The 27865-nt window shown below is 53.3% G+C and overlaps 1 protein-coding gene across 1 annotated transcript in view; it reads left to right on the top strand.

Moving 5' to 3' along the window:
• Positions 1-16404: 16404 nt before the first annotated feature.
• The window catches only part of SKAP1 (src kinase associated phosphoprotein 1), a gene marked incomplete at its 5' end in the record, with an annotated part of 37027 nt that continues 25566 nt past the window's right edge, over positions 16405-27865 (top strand). The window contains 6 exons of the mRNA XM_082297268.1: positions 16405-16633; positions 19239-19316; positions 21086-21169; positions 22401-22525; positions 23637-23700; positions 24069-24272. Of these exons, the coding sequence (XP_082153394.1) occupies positions 16405-16633; positions 19239-19316; positions 21086-21169; positions 22401-22525; positions 23637-23700; positions 24069-24272 (784 nt within the window). The remainder of the gene's footprint in view (positions 16634-19238; positions 19317-21085; positions 21170-22400; positions 22526-23636; positions 23701-24068; positions 24273-27865) is intronic.

Genomic DNA, 27865 nt, shown 5'->3' with positions numbered 1-27865 from the left:
CCAAATTCCAAGTCTGGAATGAGCCGGGAATTTGTCACCACCTGGAATTTCTTGGATCATCAGGGCTTTAAAAAAAAGCAATTTCCGGGACAAAGTTTCGCTTCCCTGCTCCAAACCCTCTGGAAAAGGTGGATTTGGGATAATCCCAGGGATTATTGGGAATTCAGGGAGTTTGGAATACGATCCCAATTATCCCAAGGAGCATTTGGAGGGGGTCTGATCCGTGGGGGAGGATTTACCCTGTGGAAAATCCGGGATGGCAGGGGAAAAAATGGGAAAAAGGGATTTAACATCAGGAAAAATCAGAGGTTTCAGTAGTTCCATTTCGGAATATTCGGGATGAGGCTGCAATCCCTGGGAGCATCAGATCCCGGGAATTTGAGGGCTGAGGATGGGCTGGAGATCGAGATCCCGTTTTTCCTTGGAATAAAGCCGGAGATCAGCAGCCGCTGTTGCACGAGGCGATCCCGAGGCCGGGAAATAATTAGGGAATAAACAACAACAAAAAAAACCCCCCAGGATTTGAAGCGGGAAAAACCATCCCGGAACGTTGATTGATGAATTAATTAATTACGATCCGCCGACTCCGCTCTGCTCCCAATTAACACCTCCGGAATTAATGGAGTCGCGCAGGAGCGGGAATCACCGGGATAATTTTATTAGGACCGAGCGGCGATTTCATTCCCTCTGAACATTCCCGAGTTTTCCCTCCCTCTTTTAAACCCAAACCTGCCAAGAGCTCCTGCATTTTTCCACCTTTTTTTTTTTTTTTTTTGGGGGGGGGGGGGTGGTTTTTTAAACCAGGAAGAAACGGCCATTCCCGAAAATTCGCCGCCGTTTTTCCAGGGGCGGGGGAGGATTTCCAGGGAGCTGGGATCGGCGCAGCTAATTAGCGGAATGGTCCCATTATTTATCCAGGGACACCGAGTCCAATAATTGCTATTGCAGCTCGGAAGCGGCTCCGGGATATTAATTCCCGAGCTTTCCTGTCAGCTCCGTACAGTAAAACTTCCAAATGGGCCCCCGAAGGAGCATCAGCTCATTTTCATCCTCCTTTCTCTTCCTTTTTTTTTTTTTCCCGGAGAGCTGCCAGAGTCTCCTTCCATAAAAAAACCGGGAGAACTCATCAGATTTTGCTCCGACGGAAAAGCCGATTGGTTTTCCCGCTCCCTGACCTTTTCCCGCTTTTCTGCTGGAGGGAAAAGTTTCCTCGGCTTTGGGGGTTGTGCTGGCGGTGGGGTTGTTCTGGGAGAATCCGAGGAATGGGGTGTGGCCCTTCCCTCCGGAAGCCGGGAAAGGATGGATCGGTGTCCCCATGGAGAGGATTTTCCGTGTTTTGGGTGATTCCCGAAGTGTGGGAGATGTTGGGATTTGCTTTTCCAGGGAGTTCTTGGCGTTTGTCCCATTTCACCGCCCATCCCTGAATCCCGGCATTCCCGTGTCTTCCACCCCTGGATGTCATTCCCGAAGTGTGGGAGATGTTGGGATTTCTTTTCCCGGGAGTTCTCGGCGTTTGTCCCATTTCGCTGCTCACTCCTGAATGTCATTCCCAAGTTTTTACCCAAGGAGATTCCTGAGGGATTTTCCACTCTTTGGGGCTGGAATTTGGGTGGGAATGAGGGGTTTTTCCCATCCAGATTCCCAAGGAATTCTCCAATCCTTGGGGCTGGAATTTGGGTGGGAATGAGGGGTTTTTTCCATCCAGATTCCCAAGGAATTCTCCAATCCTTGGGGCTGGAATTTGGGTGGGAATGAGGGGTTTTATCCAGGGGAATTCCTGAGGGATTTTCCACTCTTTGGGGCCAGAATTTGGGTGGGAATGAAGTGGGAATGAAAGGGTTTTTCCCATCCAGATTCCCAAGGAATTCTCCACTCTTTGGGTCTGGAATTTGGGTGGGAATGAGGGGTTTTTCCCATCCAGATTCCCAAGGAATTCTCCACTCTTTGGGTCTGGAATTTGGGTGGGAATGAGGGGTTTTTCCCATCCAGATTCCCAAGGAATTCTCCAATCCTTGGGGCTGGAATTTGGGTGGGAATGAGGGGTTTTATCCAGGGGAATTCCTGAGGGATTCTCCACTCTTTGGGGCCGGATTCTGGGTGGGAATGAGGAGCTTTTCCCATCCAGATTCCCAAGGAATTCTCCTCTTGCCGTGGCCAAACTTTGGGTGGGAATGAGCTTTTTCCCCAACCGGAATTTTCCAGGGAATCCCGGCTGATCCTGGAATTAAACCCCTGCGAGTGGCACCGCTTCCCTTTCATTGTCCTGATTTTAAACCGATCCCAAATCCCAGAACTCCCGCAATTCTCAGGATCCAGCTGGAAAAAAAAGCGGGAAAAAGGCGATTCCTGGCATTTCCCCCGATCCGGAGCTCCGCCGGTGTTTCTCCGGCTCCGAGGGAAGAAATAAAGCCGGGAAGATCCCGTTTTCTCGGGAAAACTCGTAAAGACAGTCGGAATCCAACATAAACAACAATTTACACCCGGCATTTATCCTGGAAATTGCGGTTGCGTGCGGCTCACGCAGGCGGATAAATCATCTTTTATGGGATTCTGCGGAGTTCTTCCAGGGATTCTGCCGAGGTTTAGTGGAATTGGGAGGCTTGGGAAAACGGAGAGCTCCGGGATGAGCTGTTTATCCTGGAAAACATCGGCGCCGAGCGGCTCCCACGTGGAAAAAGATAAAAGTCCATCCCTCGGGATTGGCGCTTTTCCTTCAGAAATGGCTTCGGTGAATATTCCAGGGGCTGATTGGGAAAAATTCCCGAGTTTTTTGGGGTATTCCCGGCTTGCGGTGGGAAAAATTGCGCCTCGATCCCGTTAAAAAAGGGATTTAGGGATGATTCCCAAGTTTTTTGGTCTTCCTGGCTTGTGCCAATCCCATAAAAAATGGGATTTAGGGATGATTCCCAAGTTTTTGGGGGTGTAATTGGCCCCAGGCACGGGGGGTAAGAGGCAGGAATGTCCCTGGAATTTGCTTCTTTCCATAAAATACCGGGAGAAACGGGTGGATGTGGAAAAATCCCGTCATTCCCGAAGGAAACTTGATGCTGGAGGGAGCCGTGCTGGGAATTTGGGGATAAAATCCGGGAGGTGTCGGATTGAGGGGGAAGTTTGGGATTTCTGGGAGGAGGCGGCAGTGGGAAATCCTGATTCCAGAAAAAGGGATCCCGAAATTCCTTCAAATCCCTTCGGGAGATGCCACCAATCCCTAAAGCTCCTTTTATCCCTAAGGATAAAGCCGGGATCCATGGAAACTTCTCCTCCCGTGTTCCTGCGGTTTGGGAAGGAGCTGGAGCATCCCAAATCCCGGATTTCAGCTCATTCCCTCCTCCAAATTCCCCGTTTTTATCCCGGATCCCTCCAAATCCCAGCCTAAAATCCGATGTCGGTGCAACAAAACATTCCAGGATGGGAAAAACCTTTGGAAAACTGTTGGAAGCAGAGGCCACTTGTCCTAATTAACGCCGGGCTCTCATTGATTAATTGCTGTTAATTAGGGGGAATGAATTCCTTTAGCCCGGGATTTTTGGGATCCCTGCTCTAAATATTCCAGGGGTTTTCCTGGGATGGATCCGGGGCTGCTCCGGCTTTTCCTGCTCCATTTGGGACAGGAATGCGGCGTTTCCGGAAGGGGTTGTTCCCATTCCCCACAAAGATAAGGATGGAGCTGCTCAGGGAAGGAGGAAACATTCCCGGCTTCCGGAATTTCCATGGGATGGGCCTGGATTTATGGCCGGAGCCTCCGGAGCCGCTTCCTTCCCTCCGGGATGGGATTCCAGGCTATTCCCAGCGGTGCCAGGGCAGGAAGGAAGGGAGGGAGGGAGGGAGGAGATCCCGGTGGGATCCGTGGGCACCAGGAACACCCCCGGATCCGGGATATGGAAGTCTGGAAAAGTCGGCTCCGGGATAATTGTGTGGGAATCTTTGTCCCTCTCCTTTTCCCAGTTTTCCCTGGTTTTATCCATGGATCAATGATCCCAGCCTGGTCTGGTGGGATGGGCTTGGACCCCTGAGGATTTGCAATTCCTGGAATTCTGGAGTGGCTCCCAGTGACCCCAAAATTCCCAAAATCTTAGGGATTTGGGGTCGCTCCCATCCCAACCCCATTCCGTGGTTCCGTGGCTGTGGATCCTCAGGGATCAAGGATTCCTACGGAATCCTCCCGTGGACCTGGAGGAGCCAAAGATGTTCCCGCTCCTTCTTCCCAAGGAAAAGAGTCGGATCCGGCTGCTGGAGGATCAGCCCCATCTTAATTCCCTTAAAACCAGGGAAAAATTCCCGTTGTTTTCCCGCTGGCACTGAGGATCATCCGGCACTTCCCGGGAAAGGTTCACCAGTGTTATCCCGGTTTTCCAGTGGGAGAAAATCCACCATTGGAGAGGGGAAATGGGATTTTCCGAGTTTTCCCTGGGATCCAGCACCAGGCAGGGACATTCCCTATCCTTTGGGGCAGCATCCCGAATTTTTCCATCGGGATCTGGAAAGCCAGGACACAGGGAATGCGTGGAATTCCCAAGTGGAAGAGGGGAAATCCAGGTGGGATTTTGGGAAGGAATTCCCAGAGGAGCTGTGGCTTCCCGTGGATCCCTGGAATTATCCCTGGAATTATCCCTGGGATAACGGGAAGTGGCCCTGCCCACGGAACGGGACGGGATTTAAGGATCCTTCCAACCCAAACCATTCCATGATTCCCTGTTTGGGGTTTTCCCTGTTTTTCCAGCAAAACATCCCGGAGAAAAACTCCGCGGATTTCTGGGAGCAGGTGGAGCTCTCCCGCCTTTCCCCCGCTCGGCTCCAGGACAATATTCCACAAATATTTGCTCGGGGAAACGAGGAGGTGCCGAAAGAGCCGGAAAATCTCCGGGAGGAGCAATCCAAGCGCACCTGGAACGGGGACTCAGCCCCGCCTGTCGCCATGGCGATAATCTCGGGGTGATTTGGGATCGCTGGGAGCCTTTCCAGAGCGGGAATGGGATAAATCCTGCTGGATGCTGGGCACATCCTGAGGTTTAGGGCCGGTTTTAGGGCCGGTTTTAGGGCTGGTTTTAGGTTTTGGGAATCTTGGGGTCACTGGGAGCTTTTCCAAGGTGGGAACGGGATAAATCCTGCTGGATGCTGGGCAGGTCGGGGGGGGTTAGGGCCGGTTTTAGGGCCGGTTTTAGGGCTGGTTTTAGGGCTGGTTTTCGGGATGCTTTTAGGGCTGGTTTCAGGGCCGGTTTTAGGGCTGGTTTTAGGGATGCTTTTAGGATTTGGGGACCCTTGGTGTTCCTGGGATCGTTTCCAAAGCAGGAAATGGATAAATCCTGCTGGATCCTGAGATCCAGGGGGGGTTTAGGGCTGGTTTTAGGGATGTTTTTAGGGCCGGTTTTAGGGCTGGTTTTTGGGATGGTTTTAGGGCTGGTTTTAGGATTTGGGGAATCTTGGGGTCACTGGGAACTTTTTCAAAGTGGGAAAGGGATAAATCCTGCTGGATGCTGGGCAGGTCGGGGGGGTTTAGGGCCGGTTTTAGGGCCGGTTTTAGGGCTGGTTTTAGGGCTGGTTTTCGGGATGCTTTTAGGGCTGGTTTCACGGCCGGTTTTAGGGCCGGTTTTAGGGCTGGTTTTAGGATTTGGGGACCCTTGGTGTTCCTGGGATCGTTTGCAAAGCAGGAAATGGATAAATCCTGCTGGATCCTGAGATCCAGGGGGGGTTTAGGGCTGGTTTTAGGGATGTTTTTAGGGCCGGTTTTAGGGCTGGTTTTTGGGATGGTTTTAGGGCTGGTTTTAGGATTTGGGGAATCTTGGGGTCACTGGGAACTTTTCCAAAGTGGGAAAGGGATAAATCCTGCTGGATGCTCAGCAGATCCAGGCTGGTTTTAGGGCTGGTTTTAGGGGTGCTTTTTAGAATGATTTTGGGGATGCTTTTAGGACTGGTTTTAGGGCTGGTTTTAGGACTGGTTTTAGGGATGTTTTTAGGACTGCTTTTAGGATTTTGGGCATCTTAGGGTTCCCGGGATCTTTTCCAAAGCAGGAAACAGATAAACCCAGCTGCATAGCGAGCAGATCCAACTTGTTTTAGGCCCAGTTTTAGGACTAAACCCCATCCCCTCCACCTGCCCAACCCTCATCGTTCCCCAGCAGCGCTTCCCTGCTCCGGGAAACCTCGGCCGCGGCGGAACGACTCCGAGGTGCGGGAATAAAAAATGGGAAGTGTTTAAATGGCGAATGGGTTTCATGTTGCTGTCAGCGCCGAGGGTTTGTTCCCGTTTATAAACTCATCCGTTTGGAATGACATCGCTTTTATGGGAGCCATCAGCCCCGGGTGACGGCGCTGCCGTGTTCCACCATTACTGCCCGATTGGATTTGCACTAAAGGACGGCAATGGCGGCCGTAAATCTCCCGCCCGGAGATTTAGGGCTCTGCTTCCTTCCCGGCGCGCTCCTGGAAGGGGGAATGGAGCCGCTCCCGGTGTTGCTGAGGGATGGAGCCGCTCCTGGAAGGGGGAATGGAGCCGCTCCCGGTGTTCCCAAGGGATGGAGACATTCCCGGTGTTGCTGAGGGATGGAGACATTTCCGGTGTTCCCGAGGGATGGAGCTGCTCCTGGAAGGGGGAATGGAGCCGCTCCCGGTGTTGCTGAGGGATGGAGCTGCTCCTGGAAGGGGGAATGGAGCCGCTCCTGGTGTTGCTGAGGGATGGAGACATTCCCGGTGTTGCTGAGGGATGGAGCTGCTCCTGGAAGGGGGAATGGAGCCGCTCCCGGTGTTCCTGAGGGATGGAGCCGCTCCTGGAAGGGGGAATGGAGCCGCTCCCGGTGTTCCTGAGGGATGGAGCTGCTCCTGGAAGGGGGAATGGAGCCGCTCCTGGTGTTGCTGAGGGATGGAGACATTCCCGGTGTTGCTGAGGGATGGAGCCGCTCCTGGAAGGGGGAATGGAGCCGCTCCCGGTGTTCCTGAGGGATGGAGACATTCCCGGTGTTGCTGAGGGATGGAGCCGCTCCTGGTGTTCTGGAAGGGGGAATGGAGCTGCTTCCGGTGTTGCTGAGGGATGGAGACATTCCCGGTGTTGCTGAGGGATGGGGCCGCTCCTGGAAGGGGGAATGGAGCCGCTCCCGGTGTTGCTGAGGGATGGAGACATTCCCGGTGTTGCTGAGGGATGGAGCCGCTCCTGGAAGGGGGAATGGAGCCGCTCCCGGTGTTCCTGAGGGATGGAGACATTCCCGGTGTTGCTGAGGGATGGAGCCGCTCCTGGAAGGGGGAATGGAGCCGCTCCCGGTGTTCCTGAGGGATGGAGCTGCTCCTGGAAGGGGGAATGGAGCCGCTCCCGGTGTTGCTGAGGGATGGAGACATTCCCGGTGTTGCTGAGGGATGGAGCCGCTCCTGGAAGGGGGAATGGAGCTGCTCCCGGTGTTCCTGAGGGATGGAGCCGCTCCCGGTGTTGCTGAGGGATGGAGACATTCCCGGTGTTGCTGAGGGATGGAGCCGCTCCTGGAAGGGGGAATGGAGCCGCTCCCGGTGTTCCCGAGGGATGGAGCTGCTCCTGGAAGGGGGAATGGAGCCGCTCCTGGTGTTGCTGAGGGATGGAGACATTCCCGGTGTTGCTGAGGGATGGAGCCGCTCCTGGAAGGGGGAATGGAGCCGCTCCCGGTGTTCCCAAGGGGTGGAGCTGTTCCTGGTGTTCCTGAGGGATGGAGCCAATCTGGGTGTTGCTGAGGGATGGAGCCATTCCCGGTGTTCCTGGGAGGGGGAATGGAGCCATTCCCAATATTCCCAAGGGATGGAGCCATTCCCGGTGTTCCTGGAAGGGGGAATGAAGCCATTCCCGGTGTTCCTGAGGGATGGAGCTGAGCTCCTGGGGTGGGAGGTGGGTGGAGGGCAGGGAGAGGTTTGATCACGCTCCTTGGAATTCCATAAAAAACAGGGAAAGTGGGGAGAAGAAGAACACTTGGAATTTCATAAGAAACAGGGAAGGTAGGGAAGTTATTTCTGCTCAGTCTCGTCCTTGAAATTCCATAAAAACCAGGGGAAAATGGGGAAGAGAAGAACATTCCGGGAGGGCAGATCCTGCCCTGGCTCGGAATGGGGTTGGGATGCATTAATCCCAAACTTTGGACCCCTCGGGGAAGGGGTGAAGGAGCCGCATTCCCATGGGAATGGTCCAGGCCGGAGCAGAGATCCTGGAATGTCCCCCCATCCCCGTGGCCATCCCGGCTTTTCCCTCTCCGGGTTTCCAAGGGATGTTTAGGAATTCTCAGTGATAAATGGGGCCTTCGGTATTCCTGGAAAACCTGGGATGAGTCTCCAAGTGCTGCTCTTGCCTTTGCCTTGGTTCATTCCCAGCCGGCCACCAATCCAAGAATTCCTGCTGGGTATTCCCAGAGCTTTCCGTGCCCCGGGAATGCTGTCCCAGCCCCAGGAAATATCATGGATTCATTATCCCTTCCCATCCTCCCTCTCCCATCGCTTTGCTGTCGCTCCCGCCTGGATTTCCTTGTGTTTTCCAAGGATTTTTTGGTTATTTGGCATCACTTGGCCGATTCCCCCCTCCTGGAGATCCCTCAATCCCGCAGGACTCTCATTCCAGCCCCTCTGGAAGCAAATCCCGTGGTTTTATCCATGAGCAGCACAAAGACCCCTCCCCGGCTCCCCCCGCTCCATGGATTTTTCCCTCTTTTTCTTTTCCTTAATTCACTCTCCGGCGAGTTCCTGATTGACTCCGAGACCAATTAAAGGAAAATTTAATGGGAGAATGGATGAACTCCCCGAGGTTTCCCGGCCATCCATCACTTTTTTATAGCGGGAGCCGGGAAGGAGCTCATAACTTCCCGCTGGGAATGGGATAATGAAGAGGGCACGGAGAGGATTCCCGGGGACTGCCGGGATGGAGCTCCAGGCTGGGATTTACCGCCCTGATCCCGGCATTCCAGGCGCTGGAGCAACCCCCGTGGAGGCTGGATAAAGGTGGGATCATGGGATGGATCCCAAGGAACCAGCTCTGATCCCTCTCATCCCTGGTTTTTAACTGGGGTTGAGGTGTTGGCTCCGTGTTCCCCCATTCCATGAATCCCGGGAATCCACACATTCCAGGCTGGCCCGGATGGACTGGAGTGCTCCAGGCTGGGATTTCCTGGCCCAGTCCCGGCCTCCCAGCAGCTGCAATGGGAGCTGGGATCATGGGATGGATCCCAAAGAACCAACCTGGCTCTGTCTCATTCCCATTCCGAAGTGGGGTCCGGGTTGGCTCCGTGTTCCCCCATTCCATGAATCCCGGATTTTGTGGGGATGAGTTTGTCTTCCCGAGGCTCGGGAGGGCTGGGAGGCTTCCAAAGGAGCGTTTCCCCTCTGCGATGGATCAGAAAGGAGAGGGAGGAGGCAAAGGCAGGAAAAGCGGCATTTTCCCCATGGATTCGGGCGACAAAGTTCTCCAAAACTTGGGGGAAAAAATTCCCGTCTCCAACAGGAACGCACCGCCATTCCCGCCGCATTTTCCCTCTGCAGACAGCCAGGAATTCCCATCCCAAACCCTGCAGCCCTGACAGGGATTTATGGATATTCCCAAGGCTCCCGAGCCGGCCCCGCTGGCCGTGACCCCTCCAGCAGTGCCAGGCCCATCGCACATCCCATTCCAGCTGGGAATCCCGCCTTGGGAACATCCAGGACCTTTGGGGTGGCCTTTGGGGTGGCCGGTGATGGATGGGCCGTGTCCCGCCGTCCCCACATCCCTGCCCGCGCCTCGCTGAGCTCCCCGGGGCTGCCATCGTCCATCCGTCACCGCCGGACAGCTCCAGGCCGGGATGGATCGTTGGCATCGATCCTGGTTTTCCTCCCCGGATATCCCGATTCCCCCGCTCGCCATCCGCCAATCCCGTGAAGGGTCTGGCTGGCCAGGGGGGATTTCGGGGAGAGGGAGCTCCGAGCCGGGCCTGGGCCGATGGAGCCGTCGCGGCTCTGCCGTTCCGTGGATCCGGGAGGTGACGGGGACGGGTGCTCCGAGGTGGTTCTGGAAGGTTCCGAGGTTCTCCGGTGCTTTCCGAGCTTCTCTGCTGGGCTCTGGGGTGTTTGGGGGCTCAGAAGGTTCTGCGGGGGGCTCAGAGCGTCTGTGAGGTGCTCTGAGGGTCCTTGGTGGGCTCAGGGCTGGGTTTGGAAGGCTCGGGAGTTCTGTGGTGGCCCCAGGGGCGTCGTGATGGGCTCGGAGGTTCCCTGGTGGGCTCAGAGGTTCTCTGGTGGGCTCGGAGGTTCTCTGGTGGGCTCAGGGGTTCTCTGGTGGGCTTGGAGGTTCTCTGGTGGGCTTGGAGGTTCTCTGGTGGGCTCAGGGGTTCCCTGGTGGGCTCAGGGGTTCCCTGGTGGGCTTGGAGGTTCTGTGGTGGGCTCAGGGGTTTTGTGATGGACTCGGAGGCTCCCTGGTGGGCTCAGAGGTTCCTTGGTGGGCTCAGGGGTTCCCTGGTGGGCTCAGGGGTTCCCTGGTGGGCTTGGAGGTTCTGTGGTGGGCTCAGGGCTGGGTTTGGAAGGCTCAAGGGTTTTGTGATGAGCTCAGAGGTTCTCTGGTGGGCTCAGGGATTCCCTGGTGGGCTCGGAGGTTCTCTGGTGGGCTCAGAGGTTCCCTTGGTGGGCTCAGGGGTTCCCTGGTGGACTCGGGGCCGGGTTTGGAAGGCTCAAGGGTTTTGTGATGGGCTCAGAGGTTCTCTGGTGGGCTCAGGGATTCCCTGGTGGACTCGGAGGTTCTCTGGTGGGCTCAGGGGGTTCCCTGGTGGGCTCGGAGGTTCTCTGGTGGGCTCAGAGGTGGTTCTGGAAGGCTCTGAGAAGCCGGGATGGTCTCAGGGGCGATGGGATGATCTCAGAAGGTCTCTGCTGGGCTCAGGGGGGATTTTGGAAGGCTCAGAGGTTTTGTGGTGGGATCTGAGCTCCTGTGATGGTTCCTGAGGTTCTGTGAGGGTCTCAAGGGTGTTCCTGGAAGGCTCAGAAGGTTCTGGGGTGGGCTCTGAGATGGTCTCTCCCAAAATCCCCATCCCGGATCTATGGGGCTCCCAAAAATCCCATCCTGGAGCTGCAGGGATCTCTGGGATTCCCAAAATCCCCATCCCGGATCTATGGGGCTCCCAAAATCCCTTCTCCGGACCTGTGGGGCTCCCAAAATCCCCATCCTGGATTTCTGGGATTCTCAAAATCCCCATCCCAGATCCACAGGCCCTTCCCACCCCCACCCAAATCCCACTCCCCATTCCGGGGGGATTCAATCCGGAGGCACCAGGGGAGGGAAAAATGCCTTAAAAACGGCCGAGGAGATGGAAAGCGCCAGCAGCTCCCATTTTTCAGCCATAATTCCATAATAAAAGTAACGGGATAATGATTTTTTTTTTGTTTCCCGGGATGATATGAAAGGCCGGGATATCGATCCGACGGTTCCCGGGCCTCGGATGGAGCCGCGGTTTTTGACGGAGAGAGCAATAAAATCCTCCCTTTTCCAATTTCGGGGCCCCATAAATGTCAGCAGGGTGACAAATTCCCGGAGATGTCCCCGTCCCTCCCTTCCCAGAGAATGGGGGAATGAGGGGAAAGTTTGGGATCATCCTGGCTCGGATCCAGGCTGGGAAGAGGCTGCATTCCCATGGGAGAAACCTCCTGGGGTTCTGTTTAATCCCAAATCCCCATCCTTGGGTTTTGGGATAAGGTCCCAATGTCCCCCCTGGATCCGGAGCTCTGATCCCACCTGGATTTTGGGATAAGGTCCCGTTGTCCCCTCTGAGTCCTGGATCCCTGATCCAACCTGGATTTGGGGTCTCAATGTCACCCCTGGATCCAGAGCTCTGATCCCACCTGGATTTTGGGATAAGGTCCCAATGTCACCCGTGGATCCCAGAGCTCTGATCCCACCTGGATTTGGGGTCTCCATGTCACCCGTGGATCCAGAGCTCTGATCCCACCTGGATTTGGGGTCTCCATGTCACCCGTGGATCCCAGAGCTCTGATCCCACCTGGATTTGGGATCCCAATGCCCTGATCCAACTGGGATTTTGGGGTCTGGAGCCCAGATCCCCCCTGGATTTGGGGTCCTGGAGCCCTGATCCCACCTGGATTTGGGGTCTCCATGTCACCCGTGGATCCAGAGCTCTGATCCCACCTGGATTTGGGGTCTCCATGTCCCCCTTGGATCCAGAGCTCTGATCCCACCTGGATTTGGGGTCTCCATGTCACCCGTGGATCCAGAGCTCTGATCCCACCTGGATTTGGGGTCCCAATGCCCTGATCCAACTAGGATTTTGAGGTCTGGAGCTCTGATCCCCCCTGGATTTGGGGTCCTGGAGCCCTGATCCCACCTGGATTTCTATCCAAATATCCCCAAAACCCCACCACATTTGGAGCTTTTCCCAATCCGTACCATCCCGGATTTATGACTTGGTGGGAATCTGAGCTGCCATAAAAAGCAGCTCCTGTTTTTTTCCGGCTCCGCCATCCTTTATCCGCTGTCACTTCCCACATTTCCAGAGGCGGATGCGGCCGGAGCGATCGATGTTTTGTTTTATCTCCCTTTTTTTCCCAATAATTTTTTTAATCATTTCTCCCGCGGATAAATAATTCCCGGGAAAGCCGCGCTCAGCACTTTCGGAGAGGGGAAAAGTGATGAGGTCAGGAGAGGGAAAAGCGGGAGCGGAGCCGGCGCTTCCATCGGCATTCCCAGCGGGAATGGGGCCAGCCTCACATTGGGGATAAAGGGGTGTGGAGGGACCGGGATGGGGATGGGGATGGGAACAGGGATGGGGACAGGGATGGGAACAGGGATGGGAACAGGGACAGGGATGGGGACAGGGACAGGGATGGGGACCTGGCAACCCCTCCTACGCTTCCTTTGGAATTCCCAGTGGGAATGGGGGCGTGGAGGTGCTGCCATCCTAAAACTGGTGGGAAAAGGGGTTTTGGAGGGACGGGGGATGGGGACAGGGATGGGAACAGGGACAGGGATGGGGATGGGGACAGGGATGGGGATGGGGACAGGGATGGGGATGAGGACAAGGATGGGAACAGGGATGGGGACAGGGATGGGGATGGGAACAGGGATGGGGATGAGGACAAGGATGGGAACAGGGATGGGGACAGGGATGGGAACAGGAACGGGAACAGGGACAGGGATGGGGACAGGGATGGGGATGGGAACAGGGATGGGAATGGGGATGGGAACAGGGGCGGGGATGGGAACAGGGATGGGGATGAGGACAGGGATGGGAACAGGGACCTTCGAACCCCGCCTCCACTTCCCTTGGAATTCCCAGTCGGAGAGGGAATGGGGGCACGGAGCTGCCACCGCAAAATCAGGAATAAAGGGAGATCTGGAGGGACAGGAACGGGAACAGGGATGGGAACAGGGACAGGGACAGGGGTGGGAGCAGGGATGGGAACAGGGACAGGGACAGGGATGGGGACCTGGCAACCCCTCCTACGCTTCCTTTGGAATTCCCAGTGGGAATGGGGGCGTGGAGGTGCTGCCATCCTAAAACTGGCGGGAAAAGGGGTTTTGGAGGGACAGGGATGGGAACAGGGACAGGGATGGGGACAGGGATGGGGATGGGAACAGGGATGGGAACAGGGACAGGGACAGGAATGGGAACAGGGATAAGAACAGGGACAGGGATGGGTCCAAGACCCTCCGATGTCCCCCATGAGCTGAGCATGGATTTAAGGAAAACAGGATCAGGAAAAGCTGGACTTGACCGGTTTAACACCAACCCCAGAGCTGGGAAAGTCCAATTTCCCCCAGTTCTGGTTTTGGGATTTTTTCCCCTCTCCGGTACCCTCCTCTCCGGGACTTTTAGGATAAAAAGCTCCAGGATTGGGAGCAAGATCCCAGAAAATTCAATTTCCTACAGATTCCAACCTGGCTTGGGGCAGAGGTTTGGGGTGTCCGTTTGGGGGGGGGGGTGGGGGGAATTTTGGGGGTGGAAATTTGGGAAGGGGAGTCCAGGGAATCAGCAGAGCCCCTTTCGGGGTGGAAAATTGGGAATTGGGATCCCGACCGGGGTTCCCGGCCCCTTTTTGAGATGGGAAATTTGGGAATTGGGATCCCGGACAGCGTTCCCAGTCCTTTTTTGGGGTGGAAATTTGGGAACTGGGAGCGCAGCCGGGCTTCCCAGCCCTTTTCTGGGGAGGAAATTTGGGATTTGGGATCCCAGCCCCCGCCGCCGCTCCCGCCGGGGCCGCTCCCGCTCCCGGCTCCAATCCTGAGCTTCTGCTGCTTCCTTGTGGCAAAATCCTGGAATGACACGGCCCTTCCCTGATTCCTGCCCCGGGACGCGACCCCAAAGCCCGGGAACGTCCCTTGGGAGCAGCTCCAGGGTTGGGATCTGCGGCCTTGGAGCCTCGGGAGGGAAATCCCTCAGCCGCGTCCGTCCCTGCGCTGACCTTTGGCATTCCAAGTGGGAATTCTGCCCTCGAGCCCTTCCCGGAGGCCATAAATATTCCCGGGAAGGCGATGGGAGCACTTGATTTTCCTGGGATGAGTTTTTAAAGAGCCGGGATGTGACCCCGGAGTCCGGGTGGGAATTCCCGGGATATTTATGGCCGAGAGGTTCTTTAATTCCCTTCCTTTTATTCCCGAATTTTAGCACCGGGATTAAACGTGGAATTCCCGCTCTGTGCCAGCCTCAGCTCCCCAAAGTTTGGGATTTTCCCTGGGATCGCTGCCCCGTGTCTCCTTTTCGCTGTTGGGAATAAGGAGAAGGGGTAGGGATGATCCCACCGGGATTTGGGATTGGCACCCCCGGCTCAGCAAATCCTGAGCCTATCCCATCCCAAATCCTGGTTCTTCCTGGCTGGGGGAGCTTCATCCCTCTGGGATTGGTTCATGGGCGGCTCCTGAGCCTGGAGCCCTTCCGGGAGGAAAAAAAGGGATGGGATGGGATGGGATGGGATGGGATGGGATGGGATGGGATGGGATGGGATGGGATGGGATGGGATGGGATGGATGAAGGCTGTGATCGGAGGGGTCCCCGCAGGGGCTCCAGACCCTCTGAAAAACTGGGAATGAGTGGGAAGAGCGGCCCTGGGGTTTGATCTCCAGCTTTTCCAAAGGGGAATTAGGGAGCAAATCCTGGCAGGAATGAGAATGATGGGAATGATGGGAATGACCCCTGGAGGGGCTCTGGACCCTCTGGAAAACTGGGAATGCAGCCCTGGGGTTTGATCTCCAGATGCCCCATAGCAGCTTTTCCAAAGGGGGATTGGGATCAAATTCCGGGCGGAATGGGAATGATGGGAATGATGGGAATGATGGGAATGATGGGAATGACCCCCCTTCCCACCCTCCCTCCTCCACGCCCTCCTTTGGGGGCCGAGGGGGTCTCTGGAGGAGCTCAGGACCCTCTGGAAAACCGGGAATGCAGCGCTGGGAGTTTGATCTCCAGGTGCCCCAGAGCAGCTTTTCCAAAGGGGAATTAAGGATCAAATCCCGGCGGGAATGGGGGGGGGGGGGCTCCCCCCCTCCCTCCCCTCCGGAGCCGCGGGGTGAAAGCTGAAAGTTGAAGAGTCCAAAGCCGTCATTCCCGACTTTCAGCCGGCGCTGGGAAAGGGAAATATTTGGATAAGGCGCGATCCGGAGCTGCCGCTGTTTACAAATCCCGATCCCACATCAAACGCGGCTCCCTTTGGGAAGCGCTTCCCGCTCTCCCGGCTCCTTTCGGGAGCTGTCACGGGAATTATTTGATGTTTCCCTCTCTCCTTTGTTTGTTTACATCCATTAAAGTCGGGAAAATCCATCAAATCCATGGCTCCGGCCGCCCTCTCCCGGAGCGCGTGCGGCCGCAGGTGCGGAGCGGCCGGGAATGATGGAGGATCCATTTGTCCCGCGGGGCGTGCGCATGGAATGACACATTCCCGATAAATCCCGGCCCCGCTCCCGCCCTTTCCCCTTCCCCCGGCCGTGATGGATGAGCTCCTTATCGGGAACATGGAGAAGTCGTGGCCGCGCTCCAGCCGCGCTTCCCGGCCGGATGCGGGGGCAGAGGGGTGATTCCGGCGCTCCGCGGATTCCAGGGATGCGCTGGGATTTATGGAAGCTGTTCACCATGGATGGAATGCCAAGAAATGCTGGGTTCCCCCCAGGATTTGCTCCGCTGGGGGAGTTATCCCAAGTTTGTCGCCTCTGGAATTCCTGAGTTTGCCACCTCCAAAATTCCTGAGTTCGCCACCTCCAGAATTCCCAGATTTGTTGCCTCTGGAATTCCCGAGTGAGCCGCCTCTGGAATTGCCGGGATTCCCTTGGGGGATCCCAATGTGATCCCAAAGGAGGGAATCCCAAGGTTGAGCCCGGCTCTGGCTCTGGGGTGGGATATTCCAGCGGGATTCCTGCGGGATTCAAGGCCTGGGAAGTGGTTTGGGATTGCTGGGATGGGGTTGGGGGTGGGATGAGGATGAGGATGAAGGATCAGGATTGGGATCAGGATGAGGATGAGGATCAGGATTGGGATCAGGATCAGGATTGGGATCAGGATGAGGATGAAGGAAGAGGATGAAGATCGGGATCAGGATGAGGATGAGGATGAGGATCAGGATCAGGATCGGGATGAGGATGAAGGATTTAGGACGGACTTCCCATGGCTGAACTGGACCCATCCGACCAAAGTCCTGCCTAAATTCCAGACTGGATTTCCCATGGGACAATCCCATCCCGGTGATTTCCAGCAGAAAGTTGGGATGAAGGCTCTGAGGAGCTGCTCCATCCCCATTCCCGCAGCACCGATCCCGCTGCCCTTCCCTCTTGGGATTCATCCCCGCTGCCATCAGAATTCCCTAAAATCCGATCCCGATCTTATCATTCCCTGCCTTTCCCATAAATCCGATCCCGATTTTATCCCTCCCCATCTTCCCTTTATTTTTTTCCATCCCTATTTTTGTATTAAATAAATTTTGGAGACCTGGATCCGCATGGAACCCCTGGAACTTTCAGGCACTTGGGAGCTTTTCCAAGAGGAAGCAGACAGCTCATTTCTCCTGGTTTTTTTTTTTCATTTGGGAAGCAGCTCCCGGCACCTCATTAATCCCTGGGATTGTTTGGACTCCGGGAAACTCCCACTCTTCCCTAATGGAAGAGGTTTCATCCCATTGCCCCCGGATCAGCCGACACCGGAGGCTCCGGGATCCTCCTCTTCCACCTCCGGAGCTCCAGGGATGGTCCTTGCTCCCAATTCCCGCCTGGGAGGATTCCCAGACCCCAAATTTCCCGGATTTCAGGATTCCAGACCTTGGGAAGAACAAAAAGGCGGATGGAGAAGTGGAAATCGTGGGAATATTGGGAAAAATGAGGTGTGGAATTCCAGGAGGGAAGGGGATCCATCGGATCCTTGAGTGACAACGTCCAGGCTTGGATTGTGTCCAAGCCGAGATTCCAGCTTGGAATAAACGCCTGGAGCTGCAATCCCGGGAATGTTCCCGTCCCATCTGAGCGTGGCAGGAGATGGATGAGGCCTCCCAGGCCATTCCCAGAAAATGGGGCCTCCAAAGCCATTCCCGGGAAATGGGGCCTCACCATTCCCAGGAAAATGAAGGATCCAAAGCCGTTCCCAGAAAAATGGAGCCTCCAAGTCCTCCCCATTCCCGGGAAAATGAAGGATCCAAAGCCATTCCTGGGAAAATGAAGGATCCCAAGTCATTCCTGGAAAACGAGGCCTCCAAGGTCATTCCCAGGAAAATGAAGGATCCAAAGCCATTCCCAGAAAAACGAGGCCTCCCAGGCCATTCCCAGAAAAACCAGACCTCCAAGTCCTCCCCATTCCCGGGAAATTGAAGCCTCCCAGGCCATTCCCGGGAAAATGAGGCCGTCGGGCTAACGAGGAATGGTCGGAGCACACCTGAACGCTCCGGTGGAGCCGGAGGAAAAGTCGGGATTTACGGAGTCCCCGCGCCGACAGGAAAGGACGGGAAATTTATCATGGATTAGGGAATTAATGGGGATAAATTCCCGCCCGCTGATGGATGGGACGGACGCTCCATTAGGGAATGATTCAGGATTTTCCGGCTCGCTGTGGATCAGAGCCGGGGTCGGAATGTTGGGATGAGGGAGAGAGGGAACAGGGAAGGAATTCCAGGGATTTCAGAGTTCTGGATTCCCAGATTTGTGGTTTTATTCCTTTATTTGTCACGGTTCTGTTTTTCCCCTCCCAGCAGATCCCAATTTTCCTGAGCCTTTTCCGATCCGATCGGCTCCTCCCTAAACCCATCCATTTATCCGGTCAAGGAGTCTCCTTTATCCCAATTTTCCAGCTGGGAAACCGAGGCACAGAAAAGCGGGAATGATCGGAGCTCCTGCTGGAGTTGGAGAGGATCCAAGCTCCGGCAAATCCCGGGATTCAAGCTGGAATGGGGGGCTTGGAAAACCGGGGTTTGGTGGGAATTGTGGGATGGGAATGTTTCAGGTTTGTTCCCACCCAAATTTCAGCATTCCAGCTGGGATGGGGCCTGGAAAAGCCTGGTTTAGTGGGAAACACGGAATGGCTGAGGTGTAATGGTTGTTGCCACCCAAATCCCGGGATTTGAGCCGGGATGGAGCCTTGGAGCGCCCAGGTTTAGTGGGAATTGTGGGATGGCTGAGCTTTGAGGTTCATTCCCACCCAAATCCCGGGATTTGAGCCGGGATGGAGCCTTGGAGCGCCCAGGTTTAGTGGGAATTGTGGGATGGCTGAGCTTTGAGGTTCATTCCCACCCAAATCCCGGGATTTGAGCCGGGATGGAACCTTGGAGCACCCAGGTTTAGTGGGAATTGTGGGATGGCTGAGCTTTGAGGTTTGTTCCCACCCAAATCCCGGGATTTGAGCCGGGATGGAGCCTTGGAGCGCCCAGGTTTAGTGGGAATTGTGGGATGGCTGAGCTTTGAGGTTCATTCCCACCCAAATCCCGGGATTTGAGCCGGGATGGAGCCTCGGATTGCCCAGGTTTAGTGGGAATTGTGGGATGGCTGAGCTTTGAGGTTTGTTCCCACCCAAATCCCGGGATTTGAGCCGGGATGGAGCCTCGGAGCGCCCAGGTTTAGTGGGAATTGTGGGATGGGAATGTTTCAGGTTTGTTCCCACCCAAATTTCAGCATTCCAGCTGGGATGGGGCCTGGAAAAGCCTGGTTTAGTGGGAATTGTGGGATGGCTGAGCTTTGAGGTTCATTCCCACCCAAATCCTGGGATTTCACCACCAATATCCCAGCTCTGCGTCCCCAAGGAAAGGGGCTGGAAACCTTGGAATGTGGCAATGGGAAATTCCAAGATTTCCCTTTGCTCTGCTCCCTGTAGGCCTGGAAGAGATCCCAAGGCCCGTCCAGGATTCCGGGAATATTTTGAAGCAAGGATACCTGGAGAAGAGATCCCGAGGTAAAACCTGAAATTAGCCGACGAGCTCCGGAATTGTCGCCTCCGAATTCGGGAAAATCCCACATTTCCAGCTTAAAAACCAGCAGGAAAACCCAGGAAATCCATGGATTTCCCCAGGCCGCAGCTTCCAGGTTTTTCCAAGGCCCTGCTGGATCCCTTCCCTTTTCCAGAGCATCCAAATGCATCCAAATTAAAGCTTGGAATTAAATTAAGCCGGGCCCAGGCCTGGAGGGCAAAACTAATGAGGAGAAAAAAGCGGGAGAAGCTGCGGGGATTCGGGAGCATCCCAGGGTTAATGCGGAGATAAGAGCAGGGCTCGGAATCAGCCCCGGCCTTATCTCGCTTTTCCTGTGAAAGCCACAAATTATTCCCCTCCCTAATCCGATTTCGTCGGGAATTATTTATGGGAAGAGGCAGAAACAGCTCCCGGTTATTCCCTGAGCTGAGCTCAGAGCTGGGCCTGGCTTAACTCCCGCTGAGCTCGGGCTTAAAGACGTTGGACGGAGATTTAACCCCGAACGCGTTGCCAGCCAGGAGAAACGCATCCCAAAGGAAGGAGGAGGAGGATTTCTCCAGCTTTTTTCCCGATTTTCTCCCTCTTTTCCCGATTTTCTCCCCCTTTTCCTGATTTTCTCCCTCTTTTCCCAATTTTCTCCCTCTTTTCCCGATTTTTTCCCGATTTCTCCCTATTTTCCTGATTTTTTCCCGATTTTCTTCCTCTTTTCCCAATTTTTCTCCCTCTTTTCCCAATTTTCTCCCTCTTTTCCCATTTTTTCTCCCTCTTTTCCCAATTTTCTCCCCCTTTTCCCAATTTTCTCCCTCTTTTCCCGATTTCCTCCCTCTTTTCCTGAATTTTTCCCGATGTCTCCCTCTTTTCCTGATCTTTTCCTGATTTTCTCCCTCTTTTCCCAAATTTTCTCCCTCTTTTCCCGATTTTTCTCCCTCTTTTCCTGATTTTCTTCCCCTTTTCCCAATTTTTCTCCGTCTTTTCCAGATTTTCTCCCTCTTTTCCCGATTTTTCTCCTCTTTTCCTGATTTTCTCCCTCTTTTCCCGTTTTATTTTCTCCCTCTTTTCCCAATTTTCTCCCTCTTTTCCCAATTTTTTCCCGATTTCCTCCCTCTTTTCCTGTTTTTTCCCGATTTCCTCCCTCTTTTCCTGATTTTTTCCCGATTTCCTCCCTCTTTTCCCGATTTTTTCCCGATTTCTCCCTCTTTTCCCAATTTTTCTCCCTCTTTTCCTGATTTTCTACCTCTTTTCCTGATTTTCTCCCCCTTTTCCCAATTTTTCTCCCTCTTTTCCCCATTTTCTACCTCTTTTCCCGATTTTCTCCCCCTTTTCCCAATTCTTCTCCCTCTTTTCCTGATTTTCTCCCTCTTTTCCCAATTTTTCTCCCTCTTTTCACGATTTTCTCCCTCTTTACCCGTTTTTTTTCTCCCTCTTTTCCCGTTTATTTTTCTCCCTCTTTTCCCAATTTTTCTCCCTCTTTTCCCATTTTATTTTCTCCCTCTTTTCCCGATTTTCTCCCTCTTTTCCCGATTTTCTCCCTCTTTTCACGATTTTCTCCCTCTTTTCCCAATTTTTCTCCCTCTTTTTCCGATTTTCTCCCTCTTTTCCCAATTTTCTCCCGATTTTCCTGTTTTTTTTCCCGATTTTCTCCCTTTTTTCCGGATTTTTTCTCGATTTCCTCCCTCTTTTCCCAATTTTTTCCCAATTTTCTCCCTCTTTTCCCCATTTTTCCCACTTTTCCCGCTTTTTTCCCCCATTCCAGAGCCCAGCTTTTTCGGCTCCGAGTGGCACAAGCGCTGGTGCGTCCTCACCCAAAGGAATTTCTTCTACTACGCCAACGAGAAAAGTGAGTGGGAAAAGAATTCCCAACTTTCGGGAGGCTCGGGGCACGGAAAAGAGGGATGGGATCAAATCCCACCCTGGAAAACCCCAATTCCCGGCTCCTGGAAGGGGAAATCCCGGCCGGCTTTGGTTGATTTCCCACCCGAATTCCGACTGCATGGATAAGGAATGAGGGGAAAGGGATGGAAATGAAAGAATTCCAAGGTTTTCCTGATCCCTGGGTTGGGATTCGGCCCCAGGAGGGCCTGGATGGGAAATTTTCCAGTCGTGCTCCCTCAGATCCATGGGAACTCCAGCAGAGTTTGGGAATTGATGGATTTCCTCCTTCCCGCCCGAAACCAGCAGGAAAACTGGGAATAAACCACCCAAATCCATGGATTGCACCCAGCGGGGGTGGGAATAAACTCCCGTGGGATGGAGATGAGGCTTTGTCCCTTTTCCAGGCCCTTTATCCAGGGATTTCCAACCCTTTCTGATCTCGGAAAAGATTCCCAACTCCACCATTGCCAGCAGGGCGGGGTTGAAGCCAAAATTGGGGATTTGGGAATTTTTGGGAGAGATGGGAATTGAGCCTTTTCCAAAGGGTGTCCAGAAGGCAACAGAGGAAAGGAAATTCCACGGGAATTCCATGGGATTGGATCCTCTTGGCATCCCTCTGGAATTTCAGTTGGGATTTTTGAGTGCGGCCGCCTGGAATCTGCTCCCATAAATCCCGGAGGAAATTCCCATGGGAAAAAAACTGATCCAGGAGGGAAAAAAAGCCATGCCAGGAATCGGGAATTCCACCACTGGACATCCACAATTCCCAAAGATCTTCCCCAAAGTATTCCCCTCCCCCTCCCCCAGCATTTCATGGATGCATTCCCAGCGGGAATAAGCATCGGGATCGGGTTTTCCCGATTTTCTGCTGTTCCCATCTCCCGAGGATTAAAAGGGACAATTCCTTGGAATGGGAAATTTTATGGCATTCCCTTGGGATTTCCTTCCCTTGGAGCAAAGGGAATTTTCTGGGTCATTTTCCCATTCTCAGAATTTTCCCGGTCATTTCCCATTCCCAGAATTTTCCCGGCCATTCCCCCTTTCCCAAAATTTCCTGGACTTTTTTTCCTTCCCCGCCATTTCCCGGCCATTTGCCATTCCCAGAATTTTCCCACTCCGTGCCTCAGTTTCCTTCCGTATCCAGGGCTGGGAAAAAGGTGGAAAATCCGGAATTTCCGGCAATTCCCTTTTCCCAGGCAAGCAGCCCAAAGGCTCCTTTCCCATCGAGCGCTACCAGGCCCGCTTGGCTTCCCAGCTCCGGAAAGATTCCCGGAAAAAATGCTGCTTCGAGCTGCTGTGTCCCGGAAAACGCTCCTATGAGGTGGGAACCGGTGGGAAATGGGAATTTTGGGGGGAAAAATTGGAGTTTCGGGGGAAAAAAGGGCATTTTGGGGGGAGGAAATGGGAATTTGGGGGGGGAAATGGGAATTTTGAGGGAAAAAAGGGAATTTTCGGGGGGGAAAATGGGAATTTTGAGGGGAAATGGGAATTTTTGGGGGCAAAAAGGGAATGTCAGAGGGAGAAAAGGGAATTGTGATGGGAAAATGGGAATTTCAGGGGGAAAATGGGAATTTTGAGGGGAAAAAGGGAGTTTTGGGGGGGAAATGGGAGTTTTGGGGGGGAAATGGGAATTTTGGGGGGAAACCAGGAATTTGGGTGGGACAAAAGGGAATTTCAGGGGGAAAATGGGAATTTTGGGGGGAAAATGGGAATTTTGGGCGGGGAAATGGGAATTTTGGGCGGGGAAATGGGAATTTTGAGGGGAAAAAGGGAGTTTTGGGGGGAAAATGGGAATTTTGGGAGGGGAAATGGGAATTTTGGGCGGGGAAATGGGAATTTTGGGAGGGGAAATGGGAATTTTGGGCGGGGAAATGGGAATTTTGAGGGGAAAAAGGGAGTTTTGGGGGGAAAATGGGAATTTTGGGAGGGGAAATGGGAATTTTGGGCGGGGAAATGGGAATTTTGGGAGGGGAAATGGGAATTTTGGGCGGGGAAATGGGAATTTTGAGGGGAAAAAGGGAGTTTTGGGGGGAAAATGGGAACTTTGGGAGGGGAAATGGGAATTTTGAGGGGAGAAAAGGGAATTGTGATGGGAAAATGGGAATTCCAGGGGGAAAATGGGAATTACATGGGGAAAAAAGGGAATTGGGAGGGGAAAATGGGAATTTTGGGGGGGGGGAAGGGAATTTTGGGGGGAAAAAGGGAATTTTGAGGGGAAAAAAGGGAATTTCAGGGGGAAAAAGGGAATTTCGAGGGGGAAAAAGGGAATTTGGGGGGCGAAATGGGAATTTTGGCGGGGAAATGGGAATTTCAAGGGGAAAAAAGGGGATTTGGGGGGGAAAATGGGAATTTTGGGGTGTGGCCCAGGGGTGGGAACGGCGGATCGCTGTCCCCGCATCCCAGATCCCGCGGGATAAGGGATTCTCCCACAGTTCACAGCTCCGAGCCCGGCCGAGGCCGCGGATTGGGTGGAGCAGATCCAGTTCCTCCTCAGGGGTGAGTCCGGAGCCGCTCCCGGTTCTTTGGGATCTTCGGGAAGTGTTTTCCCACCTGGATCCGGCCTTTCCCTCCATCCACGGCGGGATTTGTGGGGAGTTCCTCCAGCTGGGGAAGGAGAAAATTCCAGAAACCCTCTGGGAAATTCCAGAACCTCTGGAAAATTCCAGAACCTCTGGAAGCCCAGGCTCCATCCCTTCAGGATTCATGCCTGAATTTGGGGTCATTCCTCGGGATTTTCCGCCTTTCCTCGGGTTTTTCCTTGGCTTTTTGCTGGATCTCAGGCGCAGGGTTTGGATCTCGATCCCACCCCTCTGGAATCGGGAGGATTCCCGGGTTTCCATCCCGTTTTCCCGGTTTTCCGGCAGACCTGAGCTCCCTGACCATTCCCTGTGAAGAGGATGAGGAGGAGGAGGAGGAGGAGGAGGAGGAAGAGGAGGAGGAGGAGGAGGAGGAGCTCTCCAATGACCTGGACGGCTCCAATTCCATGAACAATTCCCACAATTCCACCCTGATCCCGGAGGAGCCGAGCCCGGAGTTGGAAGGCGACGACATCTACGAGGTGCTGCCAGGTGAGCTCCCAAATTCCCAACTTTTCCCTGGAAAAACGTGAGGACACCTCGGCCATTCCCACACCGGAGCCGTTCCCGCATTTCCCAGTTTAACCAACCCGAAATTCCAAGGTTTTATCCCATTTCTTTGCTCCAAGTTTTTGATGGAGCCCCCAAATCCGAACCAATTTTCCCAGGGAATTTCCCATCCGGGAATTCAGCTCTGTCTGGGTGAAATTTGGGAAGAGAGGAACCTCTGGGATGTGTTCCCGGGAAAAATCCGCCTCTGGATGAGGGAAACGCTCCCTCCCGGAGCCGCGGGCAGGGCTGGAATTGGATTATGGGAATAAAATAATGGAATTAGAGCCGAGGTGACACAACCCAGAGCCACCTCCGCAATTCCAGGTGGTTTTCCTCCTCTTCCCGAGGCTGGAATTCCCATCCCAGAGAGCGTCTCTGTGTCCCAGTTCAAGGGTGGGAAGCAGATCCCGGTTTTTTCTTGTTTGTCCCAAGATTTCTCTCTCTGTGTTGGGGGGTTTGGATCCAAAAATCGACGCCAGGAAGTTGGGAAAGAGGGAAATGAAGCGGAAAACGGGGAAGTGAAGGGGGAAAATCGGGAAGAGAGCGGAAAACGGGGAAGTGAAGGGGGAAAACTGGGAAAATAAGTGGGAAAGTGAGGAATGAAGGGAGAAAACTGGGAATGAGGGGGAAAACCTTGGAAGCGAAGGTGGGAAATGAGGAATGAGGAGCTCGAACTGGAAATAAAGGGTTCTCATGGATTTCCTTGCGTTTCCATGGATTTCCTTCGGTTTCCATGGATTTTCCTGGATTTCCATGAGTTTCCTAAGATTTCCATGGCTTTCTGTGGATTTCCATGGGTTTCCATGGATTTCCATGTGTTCCCATGGATTCCCGTGGATTTCCACAGGTTCCCATGGCTTTTCATGGGTTTCCTTGGCTTTCCATGGATTTCCATGGGTTTCTGTGGGTTTCCATGAATTTCCAGGGGTTTCCATGAGTTTCCATGGATTTCCATGGATTTTCAAGGATTTTCTTGGATTTCCACGGATTTCCATGGATTTCCATGGATTTCTATGGGTTTTCATGGATTTCCATGGATTTCTGTGGATTTCCATGGATTTCTATGGGTTTCCATGGCTTTCCATGGATTTCCATGTCTTTTCATGTCTTTTCATGGAATTTCGTCAATTTCCATGGCTTTCCATGGATTTTCATATGTTTCCATGGATTTTCAAGGATTTTCTTGGATTTTCATGGGTTTCCATGAGTTTCCATGGCTTTCCATGGATTTTCATGTCTCCTCATGTCTTTTCATGGATTTTCATGGATTTTTGTAGATTTCCATGGCTCTCTGTGGATTTCCATGGATTTTCATTTGTTTCCATGGATTTTCATTTGTTTCCATGGCTTTCCATGGCTTTCCCTGTGTTCCCATGGATTTCCCCACCTTCCCGCCGATCAGACCTCCCAACCTTCCCACCCCATCCCACCTCCGGATCCTCCTCCATCCCAAAAACCCAGGAAAAAAAAAAAAAAAACAACAAGAAAAGAAGAAAATCCCAATCCAAGCCTCCCTCTCCCTCCTTCCCACCCGGCACGAAAAAACCCCGGAAAAAATCCCGGGAAAAGCTCCAGAGAGATCATTTCCTCGGCGTTAATGAAGTTTTACAAAAACAGACGCGGCCGAGGCCAAATAAAATTTCACAGGTGATAAATTTTTCCAATTTCCCGGGAAGGATTCGATGGGAATGTTAAATCAGGAGTGAAGGTGTCCGCTCGGAAGCGCCGAGCGCTGCCGGGGAATTTTATCGCCTGGAAAATTGAATCAAATTGCTCCATTAAAAAGGCGGCTCCGCCGAGATTCCGGAGCGTTCCGGGATGTGCCGGCGGTGCCGGAGCCGCCGGGATTGGGATGCGGAGTTTGGGAAGGGCTTTTCCCGAGGGTGGGGAGGGAGGGGGAAGCAGCGGAGTTTGGTTTTCCTGGATTTTCCAGCTTTTTCCTGTGATTCGTCACTGGAGAATCCCAGTATGGGATGGGATTGGGAAGGCAGAGCTTCGCTTCCAGGCCTGACTCCAGGAAAAGCCCTGGATCCATCCGATTTAATTCCATGAAAACCCCTGGATCCATCAGATTTAATTCCAGGAGAGCCCCTGGATCCATTTGATTTAATTCCATGAAAACCCCTGGATCCATTGGATTTAATTCCAAGAAAACCCCTGGATCCATTGGATTTAATTCCATGAAAACCCCTGGATCCATCAGATTTAATTCCAGGAAAACCCCTGGATCCTTCCGACTTAATTCCAAGAAAACCCCTGGATCCATCAGATTTAATTCCATGAAAACTCCCAGATCCGTCAGATCTAATTCCAGGAAAACCCCTGGATCCATGAGATTTAATTCCATGAAAAGCCCTGGATCAATCTGATTTAATTCCAAGAAAACCCCTGGATCCATTGGATTTAATTCCATGAAAACCCCTGGATCAATCCGATTTAATTCCAGGAAAACTCCTGGATCCATGAGATTTAATTCCAGGAAAACCCCTGGATCCTTCCGACTTAATTCCAAGAAAACCCCTGGATCCATCAGATTTAATTCCATGAAAACCCCTGGATCCTTCCGACTTAATTCCAAGAAAACCCCTGGATCCATCAGATTTAATTCCATGAAAACCCCCAGATCCGTCAGATCTAATTCCAGGAAAACCCCTGGATCCATGAGATTTAATTCCATGAAAAGCCCTGGATCAATCCGATTTAATTCCATGAAAACCCCTGGATCCATCAGATTTAATTCCAGGAGAGCCCCTGGATCCATTTGATTTAATTCCATGAAAACCCCTGGATCCATTGGATTTAATTCCAAGAAAACTCCTGGATCCATCGGATTTAATTCCATGAAAACCCCTGGATCCATGAGATTTAATTCCAGGAAAACCCCTGGATCAATCCGATTTAATTCCAAGAAAACCCCTGGATCCATTGGATTTAACTCCAGGAGAGCCCTTGGCTGGCCGGGAGGGGCTCATCCACTATTCCTGGATTTCCCAGCCCAAAATTCCCTGGGAATGTGCCCGGGAACAGCGAGGGAAGGACGAGGAGAGGGCAGGGACGGCCGGGGGGGCGGGAAGGGATTTCCATGGATGGGAAATGGGATTTCCATGGATGGGAAGGGATTTTCCATGGATAGAAACGGGTTTTCCATGGATAGAAATGGAATTTCCATGGATGGGAAGGGATTTTCCATGGATGGGAAATGGATTTTCCATGGATGGAAAATGGGATTTTCCATGGATAGAAATGGGATTTCCATGGATGGGAAATGGGTTTTCCATGGATAGAAATGGGTTTTCCATGGATGGGAAATGGGATTTTCCATGGATAGAAATGGGATTTCCATGGATAGAAATTGGATTTCCATGGATAGAAATGGGTTTTCCATGGATGGGAAATGGGTTTTCCATGGATGGAAATGGGTTTTCCATGGATGGGAAGGGATTTTCCATGGATAGAAACGGGTTTTCCATGGATAGAAATGGAATTTCCATGGATGGGAAGGGATTTTCCATGGATGGGAAATGGGATTTTCC

Source organism: Coloeus monedula, assembly GCF_965178545.1.
Source record: "Coloeus monedula genome assembly, chromosome: 26".
NCBI classification, from domain to species: Eukaryota; Metazoa; Chordata; class Aves; order Passeriformes; family Corvidae; genus Coloeus; species Coloeus monedula.
Note: the sequence above shows the minus strand (reverse complement) of the source record. Positions and strands in the feature narration are given on the sequence as shown.